Source organism: Vulpes vulpes, chromosome 3 (assembly GCF_048418805.1).
Source record: "Vulpes vulpes isolate BD-2025 chromosome 3, VulVul3, whole genome shotgun sequence".
NCBI classification, from domain to species: domain Eukaryota; kingdom Metazoa; phylum Chordata; class Mammalia; order Carnivora; family Canidae; genus Vulpes; species Vulpes vulpes.
Window position 1 is genome coordinate 130717031 of NC_132782.1, and position 14263 is coordinate 130731293.

General features: G+C 32.9%; 1 protein-coding gene across 19 annotated transcripts in view; it reads right to left on the reverse strand.

Annotated features, from left to right (window-relative positions):
• The window catches only part of CCDC18 (coiled-coil domain containing 18), a 101550-nt gene that overhangs the window by 19415 nt on the left and 67872 nt on the right, over positions 1-14263 (reverse strand). For 16 of the 19 annotated variants that reach the window (XM_072754606.1, XM_072754595.1, XM_025996515.2 and 13 more), the window contains 5 exons: positions 13786-13902; positions 12467-12610; positions 10507-10710; positions 7514-7651; positions 4818-5018 (listed from right to left, as the gene is read on the reverse strand). In XM_072754606.1, the coding sequence (XP_072610707.1) occupies positions 4818-5018; positions 7514-7651; positions 10507-10710; positions 12467-12610; positions 13786-13902 (804 nt within the window). The remainder of the gene's footprint in view (positions 1-4817; positions 5019-7513; positions 7652-10506; positions 10711-12466; positions 12611-13785; positions 13903-14263) is intronic. The other 3 variants (XM_072754607.1, XM_072754596.1, XM_072754597.1) reach the window with 2 other exon arrangements.

Consider the following 14263-nt stretch of genomic DNA (forward strand, 5'->3'; position numbering starts at 1 on the left):
CATCCATTCATCCACTCATGATAAAATCACTTAACAAAGTAGGTTTATTTTTTTCCCAAAGTAGTGTTTTTTTTAATTTTTTAAATTTAAATTCAATTAGTCAACATATAGTTGTTTCAGATATAGTGCTCTGAAACAACTAATATATCAGCTCATCATTAGTTTCAGATGTAGTGTTCAATAATACATCAGTTGTCAACAAAGGTTTAGAGGGAACATACCTCAACATAATAAAGGCTGTATGTCAAAAACTCATAGCTAACATCATACTCAATGGTGAAAAACTGAGATCTTTTCCCCTACGACCAGGACTATGACAAGGATGTCTACTCTCACCACTTTAATTCAACACAGTATTGGAAATCCTAGCCATAGTTATCAGACAAGGAAAAAAGGCAGCCAAATTAGTAAGAAGTAAAATTTTCACTATTTGCAGATGACATGATACTATGTATAGAAAACCCGAAAGACTCTACCAAAAAAACTACTGGAAAATAAATGAATTCAATAAGGTTGCAGAATATAAAAATCAATATTCAGAAACCCATCACATTTCTATATACTACTAATGAAGTAATAGAAAGAGAAATTAAGAAAACAGATGAGTAAAATAGGTGATGGGGATTAAGGAGTGCACTTGTCTTTATGATCACAGGGTAATGTATGGAAATGTTGAATAATTCTATTATACAGCTGAAACTAATATAACATTGTATGCTAACTGTACTGAAATTCAAAATAAAATAAAATTGGGATGCCTGGGTGGCTCAGCGGTTGAGCCACTGCCTTTGGCTTAGGGCATGATCCCACGGTCCCAGGATCGAGTCCCACATTGGGCTCCCTGCTTGGAGCCTGCTTCTCCCTCTGCCTCTGTTTCTGCCTCTCTTTCTCTGTTTCTCATGAATAAATAAGTAAAATCTTTTTAAAAATTAAATAAAACATTTTAAAATTTTAAAAATAAAAGAGATAAATATATATTTCATGTGAATGGAAATCAAAAGGATACTGGAGTAGCTATACTTACATCAGAAAAAATTATCTTTAAGCCAAAACAGTAAGTAGAGACAAACAATATTATGTAATGATAAAAGGATCAATCTAATAAGTATATTATGTAAATATAATTTTATAGACATGCATTTTTATGGACCAAAAAAACATAGAAGCACCTAAATATATAAAGCAAATATTAACAGACCTGAAGGGAGAAAAATACAGAAATATAATAATGGGAGAGGACTTGAATATCCCATTTTCATCAAAGGATAAATCAAGGCAGAAAACTCAATAAGGAAAAACTAGACTTGAACTGCACATAAGATCAAATGGACTTAATAAGCATTTGTAGAACATTCCATACAGCACAAAGCCTGTATACATTCTTCTCAAGCATACAAGGAACATTCTGCAAAGTAAACTATGTGTTAGGCCACAAAACAAGTCTTAGTAAATTTTAGAAGACTGAAATATTAATATATTCCAAATACAATAGTATAAAACTAGAAATAAATTACAAGAAAATTGACAATTCACAATTATGTGGGGATTAAAAAATATGCTACCAAACAACCAATAGGCTAAAGAAATTTTTTAAAAATTATCTTGAAACAAATGAGAATTGGAAATACAACATTCCAAAAATTATGAGATACAGCAAAAACATTTTTAAAAGAGAAGTTCATAGTGCTAAACACCTACATTAGAAAATAAGATCGCAAACAAGCTAACTTCACACTTTTAGGAACTAGAAAAAAAAATAATAAACTAAGCCCAAAGTTAGGTGAAGGGAAAATAACAGATCAGAGCAGAGAGACTAAAAAGACAACAGGAAAGATCAATGAAACTGATAAAAAAAGCTTTTAAAAAGATAAACAAAATACAAATATCTAGCTAGATTTTCCAAGAAAAAAAAAGGGCTTTAATAAATAAAATCAGAAATGAGAGACATTTTAACTGCTACCAAACAAATACAAAGAATCATTAGAGACTGATATGAAGACTTATATGCCAACAAATGGACAACCTAGAAGAAACTTGTAAGTCCTAAGAAACATAAAATTTACCAAGACAGTCATGAAGAAATAGAGTATGTGAAAAAACTGATTAATAGTAAGGAAATTGGATAAGTAATTAATTTCCAAACTTCCAAAGAAACAAAAGTCCAGGATCAGATGACATCCGCCATAAATTCTACCAAACATTTAAGGAAGAATATCAACCCTTCTCAAACTCTTCCAAAATACAAACAAACAAACAAAAAACAGAAAAGAAGGGAATCCTTCCAAACTCATTTTATAAGGCCAGTGTCATCCTGATATCAAACTAGACAGGGAAGCTATAAGAAAAGCAGAGACCAATATCCTTGATGAATATAGATACAAAATTCCTCATCAAAATAGCAGAAAATTTGAATTTAACAATGCAAGGATGGTTAGATTATCCGCAAAAAAAAAAAATCAGTGTGATGCACTGCATTAACAAAATGAAGGATAAAAATCTTAAGATCATCTCAATAGATGCAGAAAAAAACATTTGAAAAAATTCAACATCCGGTAAGACCAAGGACATTCTTGCCACTTTTATTCAACATAATCCTGGAAATCCTACCCAGAGCAATTAGGAAAAAGAAAGATAAGGGGTACTTGGGTGGCTCAGTCAGTTAAGTATCTGACTCTTAATTTTGGCTCAGGTCATGATCTCAGGGTTGTGAGATCAAGCCTCATGTCAGGCTCTGTGCTGGGCAAGGAGCCTGCTTAGGATTCTTTCTCTCCCTTTCTTTCTGCCCTTCCCACTCCCTCTTAAAAAAAAAAGTATTCAAATTGGAAAGAAGCTGTCTCTGTTTGCAAATGACATGATATTATATATAGAAAACACTAAAAACTCCATAAAAAATGGTTAGAATAAATGAATTCAATAAAATTGTAGGATACAAATTAATATACTATCCAAAGCAATCTACAGACTCACTTTAATCCCCATTGGAATCCAAATTCCAATGGCATTTTTCAAAGAAATAGAACAATCCTAAAATCTGTATGGAACCAGAAAAGACCCCATCTATCTATAGTAATTTTAAGAAAAAAAGAAGAAAGCTGGAGGCATCACATTTCTTCATTTCATTCTATATTACAAAGCTATAGTAATAAAAAAAGAGTATGGTACTGACATAGAAATGGAAACACAGATCAACAGAACAGTCCAGGAAAGAGCTCATGCATATATAGCAAGTTAATTTGTGACAAAGGAGCCAAGAATACACAATGGGAAAAGGATAATATCAGTATAAATAGTGCTGGGAAAACTGATAGATGCAGAAAGGATGAAACTGTATCACTGTCTTATACTGAACACAAAAATCAACTCCTAACGGACAAAAGATTTAAATTTAAGTTCTGAAAGCATAAATCTCCTAGAAGAAAAAATAGGGGTTACGCTACTTGACATCAAGTCTGGCAATAGTTTTTTCGATTTGACACAAAAGCAAAGGTAATGAAAGCAAATATAAACAAATGGGACTTTATCCAACTAAAAAGCTTCTGCACAGCAGTGTAAACTATCAATAAAATGAAAAGGCAAAAAAAATAAATAAATAAATAAAATGAAAAGGCAACCTACAGAATAGGAGAAAATCTCTGCAAATCATATATTTGATAAGGGGTGAATATCTGAAATCTATAAAAAATTCATACAACTCAAAAGCCAAACAATCCAATTAAAAATCAGCAGAGGAACTGAACAGATACTTTTCCAAGACATACAGATGGGCAACATGTACGTGAAAAGGTGCTCAACATCACTCATTATCAGGGAAATGCAAATCAAAACCACAATAAGATATTACCTCACCTCTGTCAGAATGGCTAGTATTAAAACAACAAAAAACAAAAAACCCATCAAAACCCAGAGATAACAAGCATTGATGTGGGTGTGGAGACAAGGGAATCCCTGTGCACTGTTTGTGGGAATGTAAATTAGGACAGCCACTGTGGAAAACAGTATGGAGGTTCCACAAAAAATTAAAGTTAGAACTACAAATATGATCCTACTACACCAATTTTGTGTATATACACAAAGGGAAATAATACGGGATATCAAAAAGATAGATACACTCCCAAGTTCATTCACAGAACCCTTTAGTCAAGATAGGCAAACAACCAGTGTTCATCAAAAGATGAATGGATAAAGATATAGTGTGTACATAAACACAATGAAATATTATTCAGCCATGAGAAAGAAGGACATTTTGCCATTTGTAATAACATGGATGGACCTTGAGGGCATTATGCTAAATAAAACAAAATAGAGAAAGACAAATAGTTCATGGTTATCATTGATATGTGGAATCTTAAAAAAAAAGAATCAAACTCAGTAACAGCAGGTAGGAAAGGGGTTGCTGGGTGGTGGGGGAAATAGTAAGAGGTTAGTATAAAACAGTACAACCTTTTAGCTAAAAGATGAATAAGGTCTGAGGATCTAAAGTACAACATGGTGACTATAGTTGGTAATACTGTATTGTATTTGTGAAATTTGTTAAGAAAATAGGACTTAAATGTTCTTACAAAAAAAAAGAAATCTAAAAAATTAGAAGTTTGTGTTTGAACATTTATAAATTATTTCTCCTGTGGTAATATGATATACATCATATTCATAATTCCCACATCCAATGTCTTCTTAATAAAATGTTTTTTATTAAAACTGTTCAACATTTGGTCATATTTTCCTCTATAAACTACAAGGACAGGGAAAATAAGTCATAAATGTACTTTTTCACTGATGTGTTTTATGTACTTACTTTATATGTTTATATGTTTACTTACTTTAATAAGTAATGCTTCATTTGTAGCTTCAATTACTTCATTCCTATCTTGGACTTGCTGATGCAAATTGCTTACAGTGTCCTGAGCTTCTTCTAATTCCAGTTTTGCCTTCTCTAACTGTTCATTTAGTTGCTGAACAGAAGTCTTTTGAGAATCAGCAGAAATCTTCCACTTTGCATGGTTCTCTTGATGTGAAATCATCTATACAGCCCAAAAATTGACAAAGAAAAAAAACTGAGTGGAGTTGATTTCAAAAACATTCTAATACTTTTCACTTCCATTTATACTAAAGTTTTTTTTTTTTTTTTAAGATTTATTTATTCATGAGAGACACAGAAAGAGAGGCAGAGACACAGGCAGAGAGAGAACAGTCTCCCTGCGGGGAGCTGGACGCGGGACTCGATCCCAGGACTCTGGGATCACAATGTGAGCCAAAGGCAGACGCTCAACCACTGAGCCACCCAGGTGCCTCTATACTAAAGTAAATTCTGTTTATAGGTATAGACATCTGACGTCTCAACAAATAACCAATTAGAGGATAAAAAGGGAAGAAGAAACCAATAGTCTTAAATTTACCGAATAACAGTTAACCAAATATAATGGGCTGTTTTTTGATCCTGATTTGAACCACTGAATTGTACAGATATTTTTGTGACATTTGGGAATATGTGAACAAATAATGGGTATTTGATAATATTAAGGAATTACTGTCAAATTTTAAGTGTGATAATAATGTGGTTATGTTTTTTAAAAATAGCCCTTATCTTTTAGAGATACTTATTGAACTGTTTACTGATAAAATAATGATGTCTGGGATTTGCTTCAAAATAGAATGAGGGCACCTGGGTGGCTCAGTTGGTTAAGTGTCTGCCTTTGGCTCAGGTCATGATCTCTGGGTCCTGGGATCAACTCCTACATCAAGCTCCCTGCTCAGCGGAGAGTCTGCTTCTCCCTCTGCCCCTCCCCCTGCTGTGTTCTCTCTTTATCTCTCTCAAATAAATAAAATCTTTAAAGAAACCCCACACAAAATAGAATGAGGTATGTGGGGGAAGGGAAGTGAGTGAGGTTAAAGATATGGTTATCATACTTCCCAGTTTGCTTAAGATGGATCAGGTTTTATGTCTGGTGTTCTGGTGTAGTTATAAACAGCCCTCCTTTTTCATTCTCAAAAGTATTCTCTTTTAAAAAGAAACAGTCAATATACTTATAGTGAAATCACATTAGTTGACAATTATTAAAGTTGAATAGTATAGGAGGATTTATACCATTCTTTTAAAATTTTCCATAATGAAAACTTAAAAAAACCTAATTCTTATTAAAAATATCAATGGTTTTGCAATTACTATTAAGTTATTTTTCTGACAATTCTGAAACCTGTAATTTTTAAAATGCTGTTAAAAATTGTTGAACCTTTTTTTACTAACTCTGTTGCTTTAATGCCATATTCCTTCATTTTTATATTCAAACATATATGCTTTAAAAATAATTTTTTGTCAAGCACCAAAGAGGATAAAAAAATTACAAATTTTTATATCATACGTATATAAGACATTTGTAACAAATATTAAACAGCAGTAGTAAAACCTATTTTTACAATTCATTTCATGTACTACCTGCTTATGAATCATTTCAGAGGGCTTATAAAACTTAAAGTAAAAAAACTGAGTCAGAACAGAGTCTACATAATAAAACTCCAAAGAATACTTGCTGGTAAACACTTGAGCTGGACTAGTATTACTGATGGTCACTTGATTGAGTAGCTAATATTTATTAAATAATTATGTTGAATCCAATAGCATTCCACTTGTCTCTAAAGACCAAGGATTGAAATCGCTTAGCCTACTATTTGGATTCAGCTTGCGAATGTGTTTTATTTGGCAGACACAACATTTTCAAAGATATCTGAATCTAAATGCATTTAAGCAAGACAAGGTGGACTACAGGCCCTGCCAATCCCTCACAAAGATAGTCCCAAACTCCTTTGAAAGGAGTTCAATATAAATGTATTTGTAATCCTTGAAACAGAGAGAAATGCTTTATTAGAACTCCATAAGTAATTGATTTAGGTTTAATACATACATTTTAGATATCTTTAAATGTAGTTTTTAAAAAAGACAAGAAATGCTATTCTAATTGCTAACACTGCTCATTTCTATAAAGGCTCAGGACATACTAGTAGATAAAAAGCACCAAGTTCTAATATTGCCTAATTCACTATCAGAACAAATGTTGGAAATTGCAAAGCATTATAGATTCATGTCACACGAAACTGCTTATGCTGTTTACTGAGTATCTCCAGTTTTGTCAGGTGCTATTTTATAACTGATGATGGTGATGGATGATGATGATGAGCCAGCCTCTTGTCTAAGAACTTTAACTCTATTCATTTAATCCTCAACACATTTCTATGAGGTACATATGATTATTACCCATTTTAAAGATGTTAATTGTTCAAGGTCACATAAGTGCTAAATGATAAGGTGAAATTTAGACTACCTGCCTCAAGAATTTAGGCTCTTAACCCCACAGTATATTATCTCACTGGATATGAAGTGAAAGTTATATTAAGCTACCAGAAATGAGGACCACAATGAGTTATTCTATGATGAACATTTAGAAGCTAGATTTATACTTTTGTCCAGATAGGTCAATCCTCTTTAGCAGGGAATACTAGAACAAATTACATCTTTCTTTACCTCCAGATGATAAGCTTCTTTGAGAGATTCTACTTCTGCTGACAATTTCTTGATTTCTGCTTGCATTCTTGCTTCTAAATGAGCTTCACGTACTTGAGAAGCCCCCAACTCTTCAGCTAAATGGTGTCCATGAGCTTCCTTAAAAATAACATATTAAGGAAAGGTTATTTATTTGGTTACTATAGCTAAACCAATCATGTGCATTTATGGAAGTACTTTAATCTTTTATAATACTATATAAGCACTCATACACAGAGTTAACTTATTAAATGATGTACTTTAAAATCTAGACATTGAAGGAACTATGAATGGGATTGTATTGTAATGGTATATTGTTTATAAAATAATGGAAGTTCACTAACCAATGCATTCTGTAAAACAAATGAATAACCAAAGCATGTTGAACTTCGGCAGGTAAGTCTACTCTAAGGTTTCCCTGTGCATTTTGTTCACCAGATGCACTGTTTGCTTATCAAGGGTCAGTTGTGGGGCATCTGGGTGGCTCAGTCAGTTAAGCATCTGCCTTTCACTTGGGTTGTGATCAGTGAGGAGTCAGCTTCTCCCTATGTCCCTTCCCCCCACTGGTGTGCTCTCTCTCAAATAAAAAAAGTATTTTTAAAAAGTTAGTTGTGTATTTACCCAAACCTATTTATACTAGTTGTGCTTGTGACTGTAAGTATGCAATTCTAATATACATTATGTATGAACATTGAGGAAATACACATGCAAAAAAGAAAGTTTTTATATGAAAAGAAAGTTATATGCTTTGAAGCAGCTCAATGAATGAGTCACAAACATTTTTTACCCAATTAAAGCAGTGAAATTAGTTGTAAAATACTGTGAGAAGCCCCATGTAAAACAAAAGACGTTATATTCTGATTGATTTACAAATGTCTTTTTAATCCTCCTTTTACTTTAAAATGAAAATTGGAAACAACAGATGATGGAATAGGAGTATGGAATGCAAAAAGTGGGTGGAATTCTAATCAAAGGCCCTACCCATACTCACAAAAAATAAGGTTTAGTCCTAAATTAAATGATTTACATATGAACATATACTCTGAGTTTTGAGTTGAAATATTTTATCTTAAACTGTCCTTTTAACAGATCAAAACTACAATGAAATATCACCTCAAAATGGCCAAAAACAACAACACAAACAACAGGTGTTGCCAAGGATGCAAAGAAAGGGGAACCTTCTTACACTGTCAGTCGGAATGCAAACTGATGCAGCTACTCTGGAAAACAGTATGGAGGTTCCTCAAAAAGGTCAAAATAGAACTACCTTAGTATCTAGCAATGTATTACTAGGCATTTATCTATCCAAAGGATACAAAAACACTGATTTGAAAGGATACGTGCACCCTGATATTTATAGCATCAACAATAGCTAAATTATGGAAAAAGCCCAAATATCCATCAATTGATGAATGGATAAAGAAGAGGTGGTATAGGGTCACCTGGGTGGCTCAGTGGTTGAGCGTCTGCCTTTGGCTCAGGTTGTGATCCCGGAGTCCTGGGATCAAGTCCTGCATCAGGGTCCCAAGAGGGAGCCTGCTTCTCCCTCTGCCTATGTCTCTGTCTCTCTCTCTGTGTTTCTCATGAATAAATAAATAAGATGGTTAAAAAAAAAAAAAAAGAAGAGGTGGTATACACACACATACACACACACACACACACACAATGGAATATTACTCAGCCATACAAAAAAGAATGAAATCTTGCCATTTGTAATGACATGGATACAGCTAGAGAGAATTATGCTAAGTGAAGTAAATCAGAGAAAGACAAAATACCGTATGATTTCACACATATGTGGAATTTAAGAAACAAAATAAACATTCAGGGATGAGGGAGAACAGAGGCAAATCAAGAAACAGACTCTTAACTATAGAGAACAAACTGATGGTCACAAGAGGGGAGGTAGATAGGAGGAAGGGTTAAACAGGTGATGGAGATTAAGGAGGGCACTTGTGATGAGCACCGGATGTTGTATGTAAGTGCTGAATCACTAAATTCTACACCTGAAACTAGTTTGAATTTAAATAAAACTTGAAAAAAAATAAACTCACTTTAAATAAGTCCTTACTTTCACTCACTTTTTGATTAATTAAGCTTACCTTATCCACATAAAATCAATTGTACTATACTTCGATACTACTGATAAGGACAGAGATGAAAGTAGATAGCTTCTCAGGAGCTTTTCCTAGGAGACTTCCAAATGCCTAATATATTCTAATAAAAATTCCTTATATATTCCTTATTAGTCTAACTAATCAGAAATGTGAATAAAAAGCATTAAGTTTACCAAAATTAAATGTAAAGTTACTTTAGCACATTCTTATATCAGTAACCATAATAAAAAGCAGAAATCCACAGGCACTTTCCTGAAACACCAATAAATACATTTTTCTCAAAGTCTAGGTAATTAACTTAACCATATCAATCCAAGCATTTTTTAAGCAGAGTTGTTAATCTTCTAACAAATACTGAGGGAAAATAATTTATATTATTGTTCTTGCAAAAGAGAAATAAAAGCAATTTCTCTTCCTAAGGGTTCTGGACTACAGGCTTCATAACAGCTATAACTTTAGATTGTCAGTTTCACTTATAACAGTAGCTACAAATGTAAAAATTTTACTCAAAAAAGATTAACTTTTTTTTCCCCTCAAATGATAGGTTAAATTCATTTCAAAGTCTAAAAGTACTTTATAATGCAATTTACTGAAGACTAATTAGTTTGGCTAAAGCTCAGTTCTGCAGGATTTCCTAGTTGTATTACTAAGCTATGCTAAATACAACATTTTTCTTCTTAAAATTTCAATAAAATATCTGTAACATAAAGTTTACCACTTTAACCACTTTTAAGTGTAAATTCAGTGGCATTAAATAAATTTAGTATAACACAGTTAATACAATCTACGATTTGAAAACATAAATGCTAAAATTTTAAAGATTTTTAGTAAGGTAAAATTATTTAGAATAGGGATTACTTTTTCTTTAGAGAGTTGCTTTATTTCCTCCAGTTCACTAGAGAGCCTTTCTATTTCTCTCTGTGCTTGAACTTGTTGACAACGAGCTTCCATCAGTTCTGTATGAGAGTTCTGCATCTGCTCCCGAGTCAGCCTCAATTCTTGATCCATATCTATGGCTTCCTTGTACTGAGTTGCAATGTACTGTTCCTGTTCTTTCATAACCTGAGATACACAAAATATTTGTAGGTTTCAAAATTAAATAATATAGATAACTTATTTCTTATTCTGATTTCTCTTTTAATAAGTGATTTCCCCCATCCCAACTTGATCTCTATAAAATTGAACATAAAATGCATATCATCCACACTGTGAAACTGATACTTAGAAACAAATAGAGAATGTATTGGCATGAATACCTGAAACTAACCATTAATCCACATGTTTGTGTTAAGGTCATGACCTTATTCTCTGTAAAAGTAAAATTTGTCATTGGGACTGCTACTCCTTCCTAAACACTTCCACATTACTAAACTAAATCCCTAGTATTATCTTCTTAGAGGAAAAAAAATCAGTGAAAAGTAAGTTAGTTCTAAATTAGCTTAGTGAGGGAGATTAGAAGGTAGGTAATGACACTTGACTTTAGGGCTGATAAGAAGGAAAGAAATGAGTACAAATCATTAGGATCCTGATGTATGGAATGGAACCTTGGGTCTAACTGTATTACATATCAATATAAATTTCATGTAACTATTTTTAGCCAGCCTTTGTTAAGGAACATGAAATGATTGGGCCAATAATCATTTTGTTTTCCCTGGGGTCCAAACTTGTTCTCACAGATCCTGCTTAATTTGTGTATATAATTCAACAAATATTGGGACGCCTGGGTGGCTCAGTGGTTGAGAGTCTGCCTTTGGCTCAGGGTATGATCCCAGGTCTGGGGATCAAGTGCCACTTTGGGCTCCCTGCGAGGAGCCTGCTTCTCCCTCTGCCTATATCTCTGCCTCTCTTTCTGTGTCTCTCATGAATAAATAAATAAAATCTTAAAAAAAAAAGAATTTAACAAATATTTATTCATGCTTACTATGTGATATGTGCTGTTTTAGGTACTGAGGATTTATAAGTGAAAAGAGACAAAATGGCTAACCTTATGGATTCTACATTCTACTGGAGCAATCAGATAATCAAACACAATAAAGAGCTTATATGAAGTTTTAAAGTTGAGTACAGTATTTAAAAACAAAAAGAAATTACATCTATGAGAGCTCTTAGAAGCAAATTCACTTTTTAAAAAGGCAAGTGGGGGCAGCCTGGGCGGCTCAGCGGTTTAGTGCTGCCTTCAGCCTGGGTTGTGATCCTGGAGACCCAGGATCGAGTCCCACATCAGGCTCCCTATGGGGAGCCTGCTTCTCCCTCTGCCTGTGTCTCTGCCTCTCTCTCTCATGCTCTGTGTCTCTCATGAATAAATAAATAAATAATATTAAAAAAAATAAAAATAAAAAGGCAAGTCGGTAGAATGGGTTCACCAGTCAACACACAGACAAACTGATGATACGAAGTCATCAAACTTCATATGTACAATTGTCATCTGTTCATTCATTCTCTGGATGGAGTTCCTCAAGGACAAATGAGTATATCTTATCAATATCTGTATCTCCAGCTCTATCACACAGTAGGTTCTCAATAAATATTTGTTGACCAAGTGAGCACATATTGTGCATTTACTATGTGAGAGATATCACGCCGATGCCTGCAGGCAATATAAAGAGAAGTATGATGATGCCCTTGCCTATGACTGGAACATCAGAGTAAAATACTTAAAAAGAACAAAGAAACTAATAATTATCTGACACAAATAATTAGCCTAAAAATATTTATGGCACAGTTTCTATATATTGAAACCAACTGGTTTAAAACAAAGATTTATATCACTTTTTATATAATTTTACTTTGTTCCTTAGGCAGAAAATAGTTTGCTTACACTTTCCATTTCTTTCATCTTTTGTTGTGTTCGTTCATTTTCCTTTCTCAGTTGGCTTATCTCCTGTTCATTTTGTAGTGTTACAAATTCTTTTTCTCGAAGCTGTTCTTTGGAATTTTGCAATTTTTCATTCAAACTTTCTATCTGAAATTTAAACAGAGCAATATTAATGTAGCTAAGAAAAAATTCTCTCTTTTTTTTTTTTTTAAAGATTTTATTTATTTATTCATGAGAGACAGACAGAGGGAGAAGCAGGCTCCATGCAGGGAGCCCAATCTGGGACTCGATCTTGGGTCTCCAGGATCACGCCCTGGGCCAAAGGTGGTGCTAAACCGCTGAGCCACCAGAGCTGCCCGGAAAAATTCTTTAATCATAACTGCAGTCCAAGTAAGTCAAGTGTCAAATACATATATATCAAGTAGTAAAATATAAAAATGTGTTTTTAGGACCACCATAACTTAGACATTAACATCAGAATTCTTGTATACCTACAATATACCAAAAGAAATGAAAGTCTCAATCACATTTGTGTAAGAAAGGAAAATTGGGGTCAAGAAAACAAATGTTACATGGCCTTACAAGTTGTTTTATAGGTAATATGTGCAAGGGGAGACAAATATTGTTAATGAAAACAAAGTTCCCTTTCCATTGTGTTCTTTCCTTAGTGGCAACCGCATTAGTTAAGAGAATTAGAAATCCTTCCAGAGATATTTTATACATATTCAAACATGTACACATGATGGTAAATAGGTAGACACACTGAGACAAGAAAAACTACATTTAAAATAACATTAAGAGGGTAATTACCAGGGGCTGAGGAGTGAGGAAAATGAGGAAATGCTGGTCAAGGTATGTAAGGTTTCAGTTGAAAAAGATAATTCTGGAAATTTAATGTATGGCACATGACTATAGTTAGTAATAAATGTATGCTTGAAGTTTGCTAAGAAAATAGATCTTAAAAAAATAAAAATAAAAAAAAGAAAATAGATCTTAAGCATCCTCAGCAAAAATAAATAATTAAAATAATTGAGGTGGATATGTTAATTAGCTTGATTGTGATAATTATTTCAGTGTACATCAAAACATTGTACACCTCAAATATACGCAATTTCTGTCATTATAGGTCAATAAAACTGGGGGAAAAGTTAAGAGAAAAATGAATTTAAAGTAGCATGCACAAGGTGATTAAAATTATGTAGTATTTTTATTGTATGTATTTTATAAAAAAGCCACATTATGTGAATGTCATTTTAAAAATAACAAATTTTTAAATGTTGTTTTTAAAAACAATATAAAACATGTAATTTAAAATAATTTACCTGTTTGTTGCATTCTTTAAGTTCCAATTCTGATTTCTCCAGAGTACCCTCTAATTTAATTATTTTCTGTTCCATTTCTCCCCTGTGCTCACGAATAGTCATATCCAAATGTGTAACCTCAATACAAAAGTAACATTAAACTATTACTCAACTTTATTGTAACACAAAAAATTGCATGCTTGGAATGTGTTTTAAAATTGTTTACAGTAGATAATACTGAAACATAAACTCACCTCAAATTATTTTAAAAAGTCAGAAAAATATTAATTGCTTATTAATACTAAATCTTAAGCCTTGTATTATAGAATCTTAAAGCTATAACTATGTTCATAAATGACAAATAAATGATTTCTCATTTTATGCTAGATAAAAGCTGCTAAATACAATGTAGCATAGCAAAAATTGTGGAATGTAGCAAAAGCAGTGTTTGGAGGAAAATGTACAGCATTAAATGCATATATTAGAAAAGAAGAAAAGA